General features: G+C 37.0%; 1 protein-coding gene across 3 annotated transcripts in view; it reads right to left on the minus strand.

Annotated features, from left to right (window-relative positions):
- The window catches only part of FER (FER tyrosine kinase), a 129,885-nt gene extending 112,288 nt beyond the window's left edge, over nt 1–17,597 (minus strand). For 2 of the 3 annotated variants that reach the window (XR_004254994.1, XM_032213490.1), the window contains exons 1-5: nt 16,888–17,521; nt 5,047–5,137; nt 3,369–3,638; nt 1,844–2,017; nt 1,100–1,199 (exon numbers count right to left, since the gene is read on the minus strand). Coding sequence is in view for 2 of the 3 variants with exons in the window: in XM_032213490.1 (XP_032069381.1) it covers nt 1,100–1,199; nt 1,844–2,017; nt 3,369–3,575 (481 nt within the window). In the remaining variant the exon portion in view is untranslated. The other variant, XM_032213491.1, reaches the window with a different exon arrangement.
- Nucleotides 17,598–17,847: the final 250 nt, after the last annotated feature.

Raw genomic sequence — 17,847 nt, forward strand, 5'->3', positions numbered from 1 at the left:
GTAAGTTGGGACAGTTATGTACGTTCCGTTCACAACCTTGTCACTTAGTGACATTCCTGGTGTCAGTTACATCAGTAAGCGAAGACTACCTGTACAACTAAATTAAATTCTCCTACATAAACAACCTCTTATAGAATGCTTGAGAAGTGCTGCAGAATTCCCTCTTGTAGCTCCTTAAAAAGAACTTGTAGAAGCACTTGTACAATTTTTATGCACAAATTATTAGTATGGCTCAAGCATGTATGGGTACCAAATGAAACACTAGATTGCTTACATTCTACTACAGAAAATGAAAGATTAATTAGTTACTTTCTTACAAGGAAGGCAACCACAAAGCTAGGAGAATATGTAAAAAGGGAGTAAAAGAGGAGAGACAGCTGAGAAATGGACTGGGAGCAAAAAAAGAAAGAGAAAGAGACATATAGTAACTAATATTTTTTAAAATAAAATTGAGGATACTAATACTTGTGACAAAATAAATTATAATTCGATAAATAAGCATGGAGTTGTGTTCATGTTAAGTCTTTAAAAAGAAATTTAATTGTATTCTGTTACTCATAAGGTATTATTGCAAAATTTTAATTTAATGAATAGGTCCTCTGAGTTTTTTATTAATTAAATTTGCATGGCCACCTATCTCACAGTAATCAAATGAGAGATAGACTGTGAAACCCACTGGTATACAATGCTATCAGGAATAGAATCAATAAGAGAACAGTTTTAGAACTCTTAAGTTTATTATTTAGGTGTAAGGGAAACAAAAATTTAAAATATATCACTTTGACAAATATAATTTTAAGCTATAATGCATGAAACTATATCATTTATAAAACACAGTTTACCATTCACAACTATGTGTCAATCCAGTTACTGACTTATTCAACAATGGTTGTAATAGCTACATGGCAGGTTGTATATTCAGATTTTTGCAAAGGAACTCAAGGTAGCATATATAGCCCTTCTTCCTCCCATTCAGTTCCACCTAAGTAACCAGCAATGTGTCCACCAACTGTATTGCTTCTATAACTTTTACCATGTTCAAAGGTCTTAGGGATTGAATTAAATCTAAATAATAATTTAACAGCCATTATATACCTACCTTTAGTTAATGCTTCCTTGTATTTTTCTTTGGCAGAGTTTACTTCTTTAATTAATTGTCTATAACTACATTTTAATTTTTCCAATTCAGTTTTTGTAACCTGTCCACAAAAAAACATAGAAAAGAAATTGGCATATCAACATATACTATGAGAGTTTAGACATTATCTACACAATAGATAAGATGAAGCATAGAAAGATCAGTAAGGGTATATTTCATTTCCTTATGTGGGGCCGTATTAAGCAGAAACATTCTGAGACAACAATTGAGTAATTCCATGGATCATATTTTTGGAACAAATGCCCACAACAATGATTTTGATAGGAAACAGTACTCTTCAGTAGAAAACCCATCTGTATATTCTTACTATAAAAACAGCCTGGGTTGGGGGTTAAAATTCTCTTTGCAGAGAAAACTGTTCTCTGATTTTGAAAATGTAAGTATCGAAAACATAATTTACGGTAACTTATTTTTCTTCCTATAAAGCCTAGGAATATTGCAATTTGCTATAAGTAATATATTAAAAATACTTGGAAATAATAGTCCATTCCCATTTTTAACTTAGCAAAGGAACTTATATTTCTGTACAAATTTTCCACACGTTTATATATTTGCTTATAAGTAAAATTTAAAAGTTAACAGACATTAATAGCTAAGAAGAATTGGCAGTCAAAGACAAAAGTCTGAACATATTTCAATGAATGAAGTGTGTATAATAATGTAAAAGGTACTTTTAAAATATACCTTGAACATCTCTGCCTCAATTTGCTGGTGAACACCTACATAGCTTTTCTTTATCTGTTGTTTGTCTTTAATCATCACAGTAAGTCTATGTAATGGCCCAGCATTCAAGTCTTCTGCATGTGTCTTCATGATCTTGCTAAGCTGTTCTGTTTGTTGCACAATAAGCAACCATGACTTAAAAAGAGATGAAAAGAGATTTATTATTGGCTTAGAAACCAAAAATATAAAGGTCAACTTTCCAAAGATAAGACATGTTTAAGTATTTATTGGCAGAGCTCACAGTACAGTAGGATTAGCAGCATACCTGGCTATATTTAAGAATACAAGTTCAAATAGCAACTCAAATATAGGGCCATAAAGACAATATACTTTAATGTACATAAAGACTATTTTATATAAACATGGAAAGTAACAGAACAATTCCCCCAAATCACTTCAGATTACATTTATATAGTTAGTAGGAAACATCTGAAACGAAACTATTAATTCCAAGTTTGAAAATATGTTACATAATATTGGTATCAAATGTATTTAGAATGGAATTCTAAGTCCTTTAAGTTTTATTTTTTTAAGTAATTTTGGCTCAAAAAATAATTCACATATGAAAAGTAGTAATCAGAATAATAAGTCATAAAATTCCAATTCATTTTTAAATTGCCTCTCCAAAACAGTTAAAAGTGAAAAGGCAAATAAGATGTTCTAAATAAACTGTCATTTTGCTGGCTACCTACATATCCTTCCTTGCCCAGCAGCAGCCACTTACCTCCTACGAGCTTGCTTTGAAGCCACTTGGGATTTACTTAATGACCCAAGATCCTTGGTTAGCAGTGGCAAAGGGGAAATGCAAGGATTGCCGTTGCTAAGCAATGCAGTCATATGATGTCACATTTTATAACTGTGTCACTTAGGAACAGAAATTCTGGTCCTCATTGCCATAGCTAAGCAAAAACTATCTGTATAACCTTGTTAGATGCATTTCAAGTTCTAGCTGTCCAAGAATCCCAAGATTGTGATCTGTGCATTTGAATGCAAAGTCAATGATGAGACTGGTCAGAAAGTCACAAAGGGCAAAATCTGATATCCTTGCTTAACAACTGCAGTGACTTAATGATGGCAATGAGTGCTGCAATTACTGTTGCTAAACAAATGTCACACTTTACATCCACATCACTTATCAACAGATATTCTAATTGCTATTGTTAACCAAGACTACTTGAAACATAAATTTTTGTGGCAGAATGGAAGCATATGATTTACCCCAAAAATCTACAAAGAAATTCTCAAATACAAAACAATTCAAGTCCCATACAGAAAACATACACTGAGCAATTAAGTAGTTTAGCATCAAGATAAACAATCAAATTATATTTATTTAAGTCTACAGAATTCAACAGAAACCAAGAAATTGTATCCTTACAGCTGCAGTCTTAAAATCATTCTTTGTGTTTACGTTTGCAAATTTGTAGATTAATTAGTTTTTAAAAATTTACTCACTTTAAATTTAAATTAAATTATATTTTCTTACCTTTGCTACATTACTGACATAATCGAGTTGTGACGTACTCTCTTTATCAACTTGATTGCAAAGGTTCTGTAAAGTGGATGCGTATTCTTTGTCACTTTTTATTCTCATCGCCATAAATTTCTTCACTGTTTCCAATAGCCGTAACTCCCAATCTTGCAGTTTCTGCAAAGCTTCATGAGAATACTTCAGGTCATTTCCAAACCCCATCTTTTTTCTTAAGGCACTAGATTTATCAAGGGCCACTAGTAAAAATTATTTTTGCCAGCACATCTGCAAACATCATAAAATAATAACAAAGAGCTATTATTATTTTTCTCTTTGGTCACACAGTCAGCCAGATATTTATACTACTATTATTATTTACACACACATTATATATATATATATATATGTATGTATGTATGTATGTATGTATGTATTTATTATATATATATATATATATATATAATGTATGTATGTATGATATATACACACACACACACACACACACATATATATATATATATATATATATATATATATATATGTTGTATTTGTTATATATATAGTGTCATACACACACACACACATACACATACAATCAGAATCTTTGTATTCTAGGGGCTCAGCAGTTGGTTTACAAACTGCTTTAATACATAATATAGTCCCTTAACAATCATGCAAAGGGAGCCAAATAGTATTGTATGCGAATGATAGGCAAACAACTGTTGTTTAATGAATTAAAGGTAATTCTTGACTTTCAACAACTGTTTAGCAACAATTTGAAGTTACGACAGACAAAAAAAAACTATATATGACGTATCCTCAAAGTTATGTCTGCCACAGCCCCCGAAGATCTGTGGTCAAAATTCTTCTGCTTCAGGTGAGATAATTATTGGTAAAGTTGATCTTTCCAATCCTGCTGGTTCTCGGAATTTTTTCAAAATTCTGAAACAGGTCTGAGTTTTGGGCAATCACAAAATACTGCATAGAAGCACCACAAGTTTAAACCATACTATACTTTTCATGGTGCTAGATGTCCATTTTAACTTTATCCTGTCAGTCCATAAAAATATATATTGTTGCATTATGATGATTGAATAGGAATTAAATATTCCAATCATTATTCTGATGAGCAACGTTTAGTTAATAGGTCTCAGATAGACATTACTGTGAAAGATACAATTTTCTTAAATATCATCACTGATGGAAGACCATCAATGATAATTTTGACTCTGTGTCAAACACATACACACACAATATATAAACACGTATCACATGTAATTATTTAACTGTTGTTTTCAATTGAAGACAGATACAATGATTGAATTGTTATTACGATATTGTTCAGAATAAAGCTAGAATTGCAATTAATAATATTCCTTGCTATGCCAATATTTACAATGTGTGAGTTTTCTTTTATACAAAATAAAGTACTGCTCATAAAAGAATGTTTGTAAATAGGGGCTGTAAATATACTTTACTAGCAAGATTAATACACATATGAAGTGATGAAAATACTGACAAATTTCATAGAACCAAAAGACAGAACTCAAATGAAAAATAGCACTGAAGGTCATGACACATTCTAAAAAGCCACATATTTATAAATATGTGGGTAAATGCCCTAGATAGAGCATGCTATAAATGTCAATGAAAATCAAATGCTCCAGGTAAATTCAATAACAGAAAGGCATACCTTTTTTAAAAAGTATTGTTCTTTCCTTTCCAATGTTCACACCCCTGGTTTCTGGCTTAGCACTTCCAGATTTTCTGTACTTTATTAAACTCTGCAAAACAAATGTTATATGATTCACTTGACAAACCATACAATGTCACAGATCTTGAATAGGGAGCCTGATACATATTATGAACTACAGGTAGTCTTTGACTTATGACCACAATTTACCCCCAAATGTATGTTGCTATGGAAAACATTTGTTAAATTAGTGCCCCACTTTACGACATTTCTTGCCACTTGTTAAATGAATCACTGTAGTTGTTAAGACAGCTGGTAAGTGAAGCTGGCTCCCCCACTGACTTTGCTTGTCAGAAAGTCACAAAAGATGATCACTGCAACCATCATAAATGTGAACCAGTTGCCAAGCGTCTGAATTTTGGTCATATGATCATAGGAATGCTACAACAATCGTAAGTATGAAAAACTTTCATTAAGTGACTTTTTTCAGTGCTATTGTAACTTCAAATAGTCACGAAACAAATGGTTGTAAGTCAAGGACTATCTGTACCAAGTCTATATATCACCAGAAGCATTTACATATGGGGCATTTATTCCAGGTAGGATATTTACAAATCTTTTAAACTTCTGTACTATATTGTTTTATCTGAGAATCATATCCTTGAGCACACTAAATTCTCTGTATCCATTTTTTCTCATCCTGCTTACAATGCTTCCTAGACAAAATTGGGTCAAAACATCTAAGACAGGTAAAGTTCAAAGGAAAGTGGTCTGTAAAAAAATTCAATCCCACCAGTGGGCCATAGTCCAGAGATTGGGGACCCCTGATCTATAAGGCTAATATCTTCTGAAATATCAGCCTCAGAAAGTAACAGGCTGCTATGGTCCCCAATCTTTGGCATGGTCCTAAAATTATAATATTAAAACTATTTTGCCGTTTATGTTGCAACAACAAACTTTTAGTGTTTTTCAAGATGTTCTTGAAAATTATGGCTCCAAAAGCAATTGTTTGGCTTATTTGCTGCAGTACCTCACAAGGTGTTCAGGCACAATTGTTCAAAAATAAAATCCTTAAATTATACTGCTGCATGGAAGACTATAAGGCAGTGCTTCCCAAACCTGAGTAAATTATCAAAAGTTGGATAAAAGTGATTTTTCTTTGGGTAACAACACAAGGACCTATTATTTATCACTACAGAGACAATTGTAGTGTATTAAAATATATTCAAAAATTGCCCAGGGTATTAGGACAAAACAATGAAATTACCAATGGTAATTTATTGAAATGACCTAAAGCTTATTCAATAATACTGTTTTTGTTATACAAGTAGTCAAGTTACAACCATTGGTTCATCAACTGTTTGAAGCTATAACAGTGCTGAAGGAAGGGAGTTACGACAGGTCCTCAAAATTCAAGCATCTTATCCCATTAAAACAAGCCCATTCTACTGCCAGCAGAGAAGCCTGCTGCAGACCCCGTCAATCAAGAAACTCCAACTGGAAGGATCCAGGAGGTAAACCTTCTCTGCTGTAGCACCATCCCCTCTGAAATTTCCTAGTCTCTGGGGTGAGGTTTGCCCCTGCCATTTTTTTCTTCCATAAGGGCCTGAAGATCTGGCTCTTCTAGTGGACCTAGGGATCCAGCAGGGGAGTAGCACACTGGAGGTAGCTACTGGACTCATTAGCTGAACCCACCTCCACCCTGCGCTTCTGGCTCCCACTCCACCCATCTTTTAAAATTTCATATTATTGTACTTTTATTGTTTGTTTTTACTGTTTCATTGCTTTGCTTTTGATATGTTTATATTTTTCATCTTTTTTTCTCCATTTTACTGTTGTAAGCTACTCAGAATAGCCCCCGAGTAAGACAGGCAAAAAATAAATTTAACAAATAAATAAATATGATTGCAACTGTTCCCACTTTACATTAAAACAAGTTATTGTATTTTGCATATGATTTTTTTTACTTTTAATCATCCTTGGTGGCCTGCCCAATTAACAAATATGTAAAACCCAGGATTTATTCAGCCAAATCTCCTGAATTCTAGCTTTTTCAAAAATATTTTACCTAGTTTTCTGTTTAAATTAACCTTTCAATTTCTCACCATGTCATTTTCTAATTTGGGAACTTCATTTTATCTATTACAAGAGGAAATGAGCAAGAGCTAGGCTAAACTAAAAACCAAAATTGTACCTTATTTATCTACCCACAAACTCAAGTTTAAAAAGAAAATAAAACTGAACAAAACTCTAAGAATCAGCTCTTATCGCTAAATGTACATGATGAAATAACTGCAGTACTTAGAGGCACTGACTAATGCTGTTTGCAACTGCAAGGGAAAACAGATCACCTTTCCAGATTATTATTTTTTTTAACTTTCAGCAGTTGGGTGTGACTTGTAATTAGGAGGATAGTGAAGAAATTTATTTCTCCAACATTTTACTCACTGAAGTTGACAAGGCTACTTGTAAGACTTGAGGTATATAAGCACAGGGGAGATATTTATAGCTTGATCTGTTTAGATTAACACCTGAGAGTAAAGGTAAAGAATAAAATGAAAATAAAATAAAAAGTAAAGTATAAGCTTGTAGTTTATTCAAAAGTAAATACTGCTTTTCAATATTATTTATTTTCAAATATATATAGGTCTATAGCAATAGACATGAATTCCAAAATATAGTTTTGTTGTACATAAAAAGACACTAAAATAAAATTGAAAATAACATTTTCTAATCAGCCAGATGTTTAGACTGGATTTGGCATTTTTATCAGCAGGTTTAGAAATTTACAAAGTAGTAAAAAACAGGGAGAGAGAAATACAATTTCTGAAATTCATTTCCCCCCACTCCTCTTGCTAGAATTATTCCAACTAATTTTTTTCTTGTGATTCAGAGACTTTTTTATGCCAGGAAATACAGACATCTAAGCAATTACATTTGGGTGAGCAATGTCAGATTATCTGTTTGGACATGCAAGGGAAGGGAGATAATTTTGAATTTGTTGTCTTCTACTCTAGAGTTGAAAGTCATCTGAAGAAGTATTTCAGGAAGAAGTATTGATTGCATGCCTGGGGAAATAAAAATGAAAATAAAATGTTTTTATTTTAAATGGAATATCATGACACACCAAAGACTATTATTCTGAAATATCTAAGACTATTCATAGAGTGGTTGCTAAAGTGAAAAAGTTGTGAAGATACAAATCTAACCAATAAATATTTAATAAATAAGCCCCAATGTACTCACTAGGAATTATTTCTGCATATATACATATTGGATTGTACCATAGTTAATATAATTTGCCTACTCTTCTCCTTAAAAAAAACACGGTAGGAAATATTTCAAGTGGAATGTTCCAAATTTTCTGAAAAGATTGCAAGCTTATTTGTTGAACTATTTTTGGTTAATAAAACAGCAAACAAACTAAAAGCCTATCTATGATAAATCTGCTTTAAAATGTTATACCTAGGCAACCTTGAACCAGAAAGGTAAGTACCAATCAAACCTTTGTTATGGTCATAAACCAACATGGAAGGGGAGAATACAAACAGATATTATTTTTAAAAGGTACCGTGTTTCCCCGAAAATACAACATGTCCTGATAATAAGGCCATGCCACATTTTTCAGGTGCGCAAAAATGCAAGCCCTCCCCCCAAAATAAGCCCCCTGGACAACCCCCCCTCTGGCCAGGAAAAGCACCACTCACCGACCTAGCGGTATCCCCAAGGCACCAAGCTGCAGGAACGGGGTGGGGGGGAAAGGCTCATGTTGTTTGGCGCCTTTGGGATATCACTAGGTCGGTGAGTGGTGCTGTGCCCAGCTGGAGGGGGGTTGCTGGGCAGTTGCTCTCTTGCGAGCGGGCTCCTGAAGAGCCGAGCACAGCCTCAGGGTCGAACAGCTGTGTTGCGCTGTTGCAGCAGCTGAGCAGCCGCCCAGCAAAACCCTTTTCCAGTTGGGCACAGCGCCATTCACTGACTAAGGGTATCGCCAAGCCGTGTCAGCAGCTGTTCGCCGCCCTCCGGCTCCCACGACTTGGCACATTCGGGATACCCTTAAGTCAGTGCATGGTGCTCTGCCCGGCTGGAAAGGGAGATTGCGCAAGCCCCTGTTCCGTCCCCAGTTCGTGTGCCTCCCAGCCTCACGATGCCCTTGCCTAACTCTCCCTGCAGAGCCAGGGCACCTTTGCTACTGCCGCCGCATGGCTCTTTCTGTGGCTTCCAAAGGACGGAGGTAGGATGCCGAGTCTTCCAGAAATTGCCACTATGAGAATATGCTCTATGGTTTACTCTCTGCCGGCAGCCAGTCCTCAAACATAGAGCGTACTCCCAGAGCAACCACTGCTGGGAGACTCGGCTACAGCTCTTCGGAGTTTGGAAGCCAGAGAATAGGTTATGCTTGGAGCGCCGCAGCGGCACCCTGGCCCTGCAGGGAGAGCTGGGCCAGGGCATGGTGAGGCTGGGAGGCACACGAACTGGGGATGGAACAGGCGCTTGTGCAACCTCCCTTTCCAGCCGGGTAGAGCACCATGCACTGACCTAAAGGTATCCCAAATGTGCCAAGCCGCGGGAGCTGGGGGGGAGGGCACAGCACCACGCAGCTTAGCGCCTTTGGGATATCACTGGGTTGGTGAGTGGCGCTCTGCCTGGCTGGAAAGGGGGGTTGCTGGGTGGCTGCTAGTGAGCATAGTCACTTCATGGCTGGTATGTTGCACTGCTGTGACAGCATAACACAGCTGTTTGCCCCTGAGGCTGTGCCTGGCTCTTCGGCTTCCCACTCGCAAGAGAGCAGCCAATCAGGAACCCCAAAACAATAAGCCCCCCCCTGATAATAAGGCCCAATCAATATTTTGGGGGTCAAAAGAAAATAAGACCATGTCTTATTTTCTGGGAAACATGGTAATCAACTAAAATACCTAAAAGTCTCTCTTTCACACACACAAATACCTTGTACAAAAACACAAATCTAAAAACTATAAAAAGGGATAAATGTTTCAAAAAAAAGATTAGTACTATATGCAGCTAAATCTATCATAATGTAAAACATGTAATTAATAAATCAAGTACTCATTAAGGCTTGTATGAGGTGCAAGGCACATCTGATGAATTTTGATCGCTGTTGCACAGAATCAAACAATATTGTATGTAATAGCAGGATTAGTGTCTGAAAGTAACATGAAAGTGTAAAATTGTCCTGTGTGCCCTAGGTATTTATACACTATTTGTGAGATGAGGCTATTGCAAATGTCTCTGTAGTACATGCACTGGAGAAGAAGATATTCTTGGCTTTTGTAAACCCAGAGTCACAGGGTCATTGCCTCTCTAGATAGGGAATTTTCCTGTATTCCCCTTCAAGGACCATTGAGGGGTGGGCATGATCCTGTGACAGAATGAAAGCCCTCCAGTGGCTATATGTATTCCAAGATTGGTTAAGTATATCATGGAACAAGCAAATACCTGTTGGATTCACTGGCAATGAATATTGGAGACCTAGCTAGGCCCAATTGGTGCTATAGACAATTTAATAAATGCTCAGTACTCAATGCTGAGTAAAAAAAAAATGGAGAAAAGTCCAAAGATGAGATTTTAGTTGTCAATGCTTCCTTCCATGTGAAATGAAAGTAATACTCCATAGTTTGTGGGGCGAAGCCAGGGGAGAAAAGAATAGTTTGAGTCAATAGTTGAATGTGATCATCTTAACTCTGCCCTCCACTTTTGGGACTTGAAGGGCTGATCTTCAAATTTTGAAAGGAACAAATTCTAATGGTGCAAAGTTGGAAAAGGGGCCCAACTGAGCACTATAAAAAAGTTGTGTTATTGGCTTAGCTTTGAATAGTTTGAGTGCAGCAGGTATGTATGATGACTGACAATCTTCATCAACACACTGCAGGTATATAGTGGCCACCTCTTGTCTTGAGGAAGGCAGTTAAGCCCCTCTATGCATTTTCAATAAGGTACTCCCCATGGGATTTTCTACTGTTAGAAGAAACTAAGTAAATTCAGCTCTAATTAGTAAATTTAAATGAATGGGGAATTACTTGAGAATTAAAAAAAAGATAACAGCAAACCTGCTTCATCAGGCTGCCAGAAAAATTGCATGGTTGCAGTCATATGCAACAGACATAATCTTATCTCTGAACAGACAGAAAAGCAGACCATTAATGGGGAAAGGTAATTGATTTTTTTAATCCAAGGGCAAAAACTTGGAAGATAAATGAGAAGAATGTTCATTACTACCTATAGCCTTCTACCAGCTTTCTAGCTCTCAATAATCTTCATTGATAGTCACCTAAGAAAATAAAATCTAAAGCACAATAAAAAATGTTTCTACCTTGCAGCATGAAATTTACCGCATTCTCTGGGCTCATTTGAATGATTTTATAGAAAGCAATGGAGCCAATTAGCCAAATCTTCTTTATTATGCCAGTAAAAGCAGTCAAAGGAGTAGGCAGAAATGCTACTGTTGAGTTTCTATCTGCATAATATTTGAGAGCATTACAAAGGAGTCCTACCAATATGCTAGTAAGAATTCTATTCATCTACCTGTTGATCTTTCATCATGCTGATGTATCTCATTGTGTTCTTTGTTTATTGTTGTTTTACTTCTGTTCTGTTTACTCTTTTCATTTTTCTTTATATTGCTGTAAGCCACCTAAAGTAGCCCACAGCCAAATAAGTAGCAAATAAATTTAACAAATAATAATAATCTTTGATATGCAATTCTAAGAAAGCTTTCACTATTTTTGAATATACCTAGGTTCATAATGGGGAAAAATCACAGCTGAAATCAAATCCAGACAATATGTAAGTATTGATGGGAGTGTATTCTCCTTGAATGACATCTAAAGCCTAGGAGTGCTCCTTGCTTTTCTATCTGTTAGGTTCTTCGAAGCAACTCTGATCAAGAGTATTTTTCGTTGTTATTTAGCAATAATTTGTTTGCTGCCTACTCACTAGAAAAAAAATCAATGTTATCGCATCCCTTATACTGCTGTCAATTTAAGAATCTCCCAGTCTAAAAGCCCTACAAAAGTGACACAAAACACAATTATGCCTTGTACATCAACTGCAATTGTTCTTAAATTAGTCACTTTGCACATCAGTAGCTCAGCTTCGCAACTTCACTGTTGCAGCATGTTTAATGTACAGCTTCCAAATAGCTTTTGAAAATAACCCGAGTTGATGAAAATGTAGCAAATAGGTTGTTATTCAGTGCTAATACTGGAATCCTATTATGTCCATATTAAAAGATTTGAATTAGTAGCCAGTTATATTTCCAGTTATATTCAGTGTTAACTTTCATAGTTAACTTTCATAGTTTAAGCAGTCTAGGGTTTGATTATTTAGATATACATCAATATCTACAGAAGAAACTCTTTTAAAAATGCTTCTACTTTCAAATTAAGAACCCACATTTCCCCCAAATTTCTTCAGTTTCTTATATTCGTATTTATATCACATTTCTGAGTATTTAAATTCATTAACGTGTTATAAACCAAGGGTGAGAAGGCTGTAACTTTTAGGAAACATATTTAAGTCCATGTGATCATATTCTCACTCCACACGCCAATAGGAGCTGTTATAATCTATACCTTACTAAAGCACTTGCATTTGCAAGATTTAATTAGGAGAAACCAATGTACCTCAAGTGGGCTATTTACAGAATGTTGGGACCCATTACTATGGAGGGAATGAGATTTGGGAAAGTTACTGTCAGCTGCTGCTACAGTGCCATTACCATGCTGCTGTGGTCACATAATCTTCATTTTCAATGTTTCCAGTCATTTGTACAATCCCTTACTACTCCCCCCTCCATCTAGCAGCAGCCACATATCTACCTGCTGGGAAGAGAAGGAAAGAAAAGAGAGAAGGGAGGAAGAAAAATTGCTGCCACTCACTGACAGCTTCCCACAAGGAAATTCAATGGGGAAACCAACAGGAAGATAGAAGTTGACCTTCTTTCCCTGATTTGCCTGCCTATATTTGTCTGTTTATGTAAGGAAATCTCTGAAAAAGTGTGTTATGTGTTGTCTAGTCTATAATTAAAATCCAGAAGTATTTGGTTGACAACAATTTCTCTAATTAGCTAATTTTCTCATTTTGCCTTAACCAATAATTTCCAGCAAGAAAACAAAATATAGCCTCAAACAACTTAATGCTAAAATGGGAAGAGAAGATGCACTCAGAAAAAGATGTGCTCTTTTCTTAGCTTCCTAAACTACCTCAGAGATTTCAGTGGTGCATATTACATAATTAGAATAACAAGAGCCAATTCAAGTGTCTGTGTATATTTTTACTTACTTAAAAAGAAAATGGCTTGCTTTCATAACTTTCTATAATGATATATTCACTTAAGCACTGAGACAAACTGATATCATGATGACATTTACTTATATTAGGCTATGAAATTTGTATATTTGTATATTACAGTGTATAATTTATGGAAAAGCTATCAGCCCAATCGCAATGATTGCAATGATGGCTTATTCAACCAGTGGCTTAATATAGTTTGTAACATCCCACCCATGTTAACATCCCATGTTAAGACTAAAGGGTTCTTAAAATACATTTTCTAGGACTTCAAACAATTGTATTATGACTTAACATACAATAGGGAAATAGGTTGGAAGGCACTAAGCTAATTTACAAAAGGGGCGTCAGTTACTAAACTATCAATTTAGACAAAAGCATAGGTGGCATTTCTCAGAACTCATTCATTAACATAAGATTAAATTTAAATTACTTGTTCACTGATCTAACAGTCATACATTTACCAGTAAGTCAAAGTGTTCTCTTCTTGAGATCATGCTCTCAGGCAAAAAAAGGTCTTTCACTTTCAATTGTTTGCTTTCCCTGGTCTATCTTCAAGATTCTTTGATAGGTTTGACAGTGATCTAAAGCTGCATTTTCCCTAAAGATTTAAAACCAGAATATAAATTCTGTTGCTAAACAAAGCAAATTAAAATTCATGATTTCTCACAACAGTAATTATCATCTTAATTACTGAGCATATAAAATTCAGAAAGCAATTCTATCCTCTGCCAATTTAACATTTGTAGTCCAATCAGTTACTACTGAAAGCATATAATGTACAACCTTTGAGATATCTAACTTGGCTCCATGTAAATATATGTAGAACTACTGTGGATTTATAATTAGGTGTTCCAATTAAATAAAAGTCGAGCAATGGAAGACTGAATTGACAATTGCTCAGTTAAGTTTGTAGAATAAGTCATTATCTAGTTCTAACCCATCCCTCCAGTTATATTAAAAACACAGCAGGTTTTCAAAAATATTTTAAAATCAGGACATCACCCTTGTGAAAGGCTTTGTTGCACACCTAAAAACTAAATTTCATGTGAAGGATGGTAGACACAAACATTAGCTGTGAAGTTCAATTAATGGTGCAGGAAAATGACCATTTCTAATGTGTATAGGAAATGAAGAAACAGGTTGTCCTTGAGTTATAACGGAAATTAGTTCCAAAATGTTCATTCCTAAGTAATGCGGCTGTAAAGTACAATGTCACATGATTGCATAACTTAGTGAGAATAATCCCTGCATTCCCCATTGTCAGTGTTAAGTGTGGATTGTGGGATATTTTTTGAGCACCTCCTTGTAACTTTCTGCCAGCTTCCCGCAAGCAAAGTCAGTCGCAAGTCCCAAGTGGTTCACAAGCTGGCTGATAGCAGATGACTGCTGCTGGATGTGGGAGGGAGGGAGTGCACAGATGGCTAAGATGGTGTGACATAAGCATGGCAGGGCTTGGAATGGCTGCTGCCAGTTGGGAAAGATAACAAGGAGGTTTGTGGTTCACCAGAGAGGTGCAGTGAAAGTGCAATGGTGCTGTTGTACAGTACGCAGGTGCCTAGGGAAATGCAGCAAAAGTAAAAAGAGCTTGGAGAAGGTTCACAGGTAGGAGAGATTTAAGTAACTTGCAATCTCCCCCGTTAGCTTTCCCATTGACTTTGCTTGTGGAAACTAGGATCACGATCACTTGATTGTTGAACAATACAACCATTGTAATTGTGAGCCTGTTGCCAAGAGCTCACTATGTTGCTGGTCATAACCACCACTTGTTCAGCATCATCATAAGTTTGAACTGTTGCTGAAGTGGTCATTAAGCAGGGACTACCTTGGAAAGGAGAGCAACTAAAGTTAAACTCATGAAGTGCCATGGAAAGACTTGTCATTAAAGTGCATATGAGTTTACAGCATACAAAACAAATGAGAATAAATTTTGCAACATATTTTGAGAAAGTTTTAGGATAAGGAAAATAAATATGTTTAAAAAGAATAAAATCCCTTAGATTCTGATATTACATTCCCTGATTTAACTCTTAACTCTATTCCCATATGATTATACACCTGGATCAACAACACACACAAGTTTACACAATTCAGTAATTTAAGGTTTGAGGTTGTAATATACAAACATATTTCTATAATCTAAAAAAACCCATTTAGGTGCAAAAACAGGCTGATTATGATAAGGAATGACATCTTAAATAAAATTGCCAACAAAAGCCCACTTTTTTTGTATTATGGATTTCTTCTAAGATTCTTATGTGTTCTGCAAAATTCCAAACATTAAAATATATGAAGGTATACAATCAGCAATCATTGCATTTAACTCAAAGTTGTATTCATGGATGGAGTTTCAGACATCAGTTCTACTAGTGTTGCTAGGGACTGAAGTGAAATCTTTTATAATGCAACATTTACTTATCAATTGACTCTAATCTCATCCAGTGAAGAATTATTCTACACTTTTTCATGAAGCCAATAAAAGATCCAATATTTATTCTTCCAAACCCTAGTATGTAAAAAATGTATTGAAAAGATCATTTAGGGTCATGCAGCTGCTTTATTTTTTGGAATCAGGTGTTTGACTTCCACAACTGCAGTACACTTCCAGAAAACACACATGCAATTTAAAGTAGCATCCCCCTTCCTCCCTTATTTTTGTACGGGTAAACAGTACCAACACATTAACTTTCATGGATAACTAACAGCTCTTAATAGCTAATACTCTTACATCTATTCACTCAATTTATAAAATTCAATCATTAAGAAGTAATGTTTCTGCTAGTCCAAGTATTAAAATATGAACTGTAAGACTCTTTCCTTCAACATATAATGGCCTCTTGAGGAAACGTGAAAAATGTGGCTTTTTAAATAATTCCAAGCTTCTACTATTATACACAAGCAAAAGGAATTTAATACAGCTTTCTGTGCAAGTTCATAATGCACACACAGATTTTTTTTCGTATCCCCCTTCCCAAATTAGATTTCAACTACATTCAGGCCAAGTGAAACAATTGAAGCAAATAAAGCAACCTTTACATATACAAATTATATTTATATAAATATTATATAAAAAAACCTTCATGAGAAGGGTCTACTTCCTTCAAACCTTCTAACTTCCAGTGGGCCAAACTGTGACTAGGAAAAAGGAATCCCAGTCTCTTCATACATACAGACAGAATGGAATAAGTGTTGGAAGAGACCTTGGAGGTCTTCTAGTCCAACCCCCTGCTTAGGCAGGAAACCCTATAGCATTTCAGACAAATGGTTACTCAATCTCTTTAAAACTTTCAATGTTGGAGCATTCACACCTTCTGGAGGCAAGCTGTTCCACTGATTGAGTGTTCTAACTGTCAGAAAATTTCTCCTTAGTTATAAGTTGCTTCTCTCCTTGATTAGTTTCCACCCATTGCTTCTTGTTCTACCCTCTAGCCTTGGGAAATAGTTTGACTCCCTCTTCTTTGTGGCAACCCCTGAGATATTGGAACACTGCTATCATGTCACCCCTAGTCCTTCTTTTCAGTAAACTAGACATACCCAGTTCCTGCAACCGTTCTTCATATGTTTTAGTCTCCAGTCCCCAGACAATCTTGGCATCAACAACAGCTTTAAAGTGTTCAGTGTTATGTTCGTAGCCATCTAGGGTGGGTAACGACGAGCAGGGAAACCAGACATCAGCAAAAGGTGACAGAGACGGCGATGAAGCTCCGAAGCCTGTTCAAGTCGAATGCCCGAAAACTCCATCCCAAGCGAATCCCAGCCAAGTCCCTATCACCTCACTTCCGAAGTGACCTGGTCGAGGAACCCAAAACGACTGGGCGGCGGCGGCGAACCGCCGACCCATAGACGCAAGGCCGAGTGGGGAAAGCCAGACCGCCTCCCCTCCTCCAAGATGACCGGGGGGGGGATGTTCACCACTGGGCAGCACCGGCTACCCAAAGGAGACCCGTTGCTGGCCGTCACAGCAGCAGCGCCTCCCTTTTGCCTCCCTTCCTTCCTTTATCCTCGAAAGCGATCCCGGCGCCGCCCCCGCCCACTCGTCCGGCCTAGGCGCCGCAGCTCTCCCAAGCCTGGCACCCTTCGAAGGGACCCCCGCTGCGCACCCTTCCTCCGCCCGGCCTTGGCCAAGCACAAAGCCCCACCGGCAGCACCGCAGACCCCGAGCGCAACATTCACCTACCTGACAAGCTGAGCCCCCTCCACCACAATACGCCTGCCACCCGCCCCGCCTATGTCACGGGCGGCCGCCGCAGCGAATCCTCACTTGCTTCTCCCGCCGCCGACAACCAATCGGCTTCCAAAGCAGCTCAGCAGCTGGGAGCCAATCCGCACGTCGTCCAGCCCTCTCGGCCAGAGGAGAGGCAGCTGGTGGGCGCACCAATGAATGGAGGAGAAAGTGGTGGTCTCGAGCTTCATAGCGGAAAGCCTATTGGCTGGATCGTGTGGGTGGGGTGGGCCAACGAGTTGGTGCGGGGGTGGGGGGGGGGTTGATTTGAT

This window comes from Thamnophis elegans, chromosome 3, assembly GCF_009769535.1.
Source record: "Thamnophis elegans isolate rThaEle1 chromosome 3, rThaEle1.pri, whole genome shotgun sequence".
Lineage (NCBI taxonomy): Eukaryota > Metazoa > Chordata > Lepidosauria > Squamata > Colubridae > Thamnophis > Thamnophis elegans.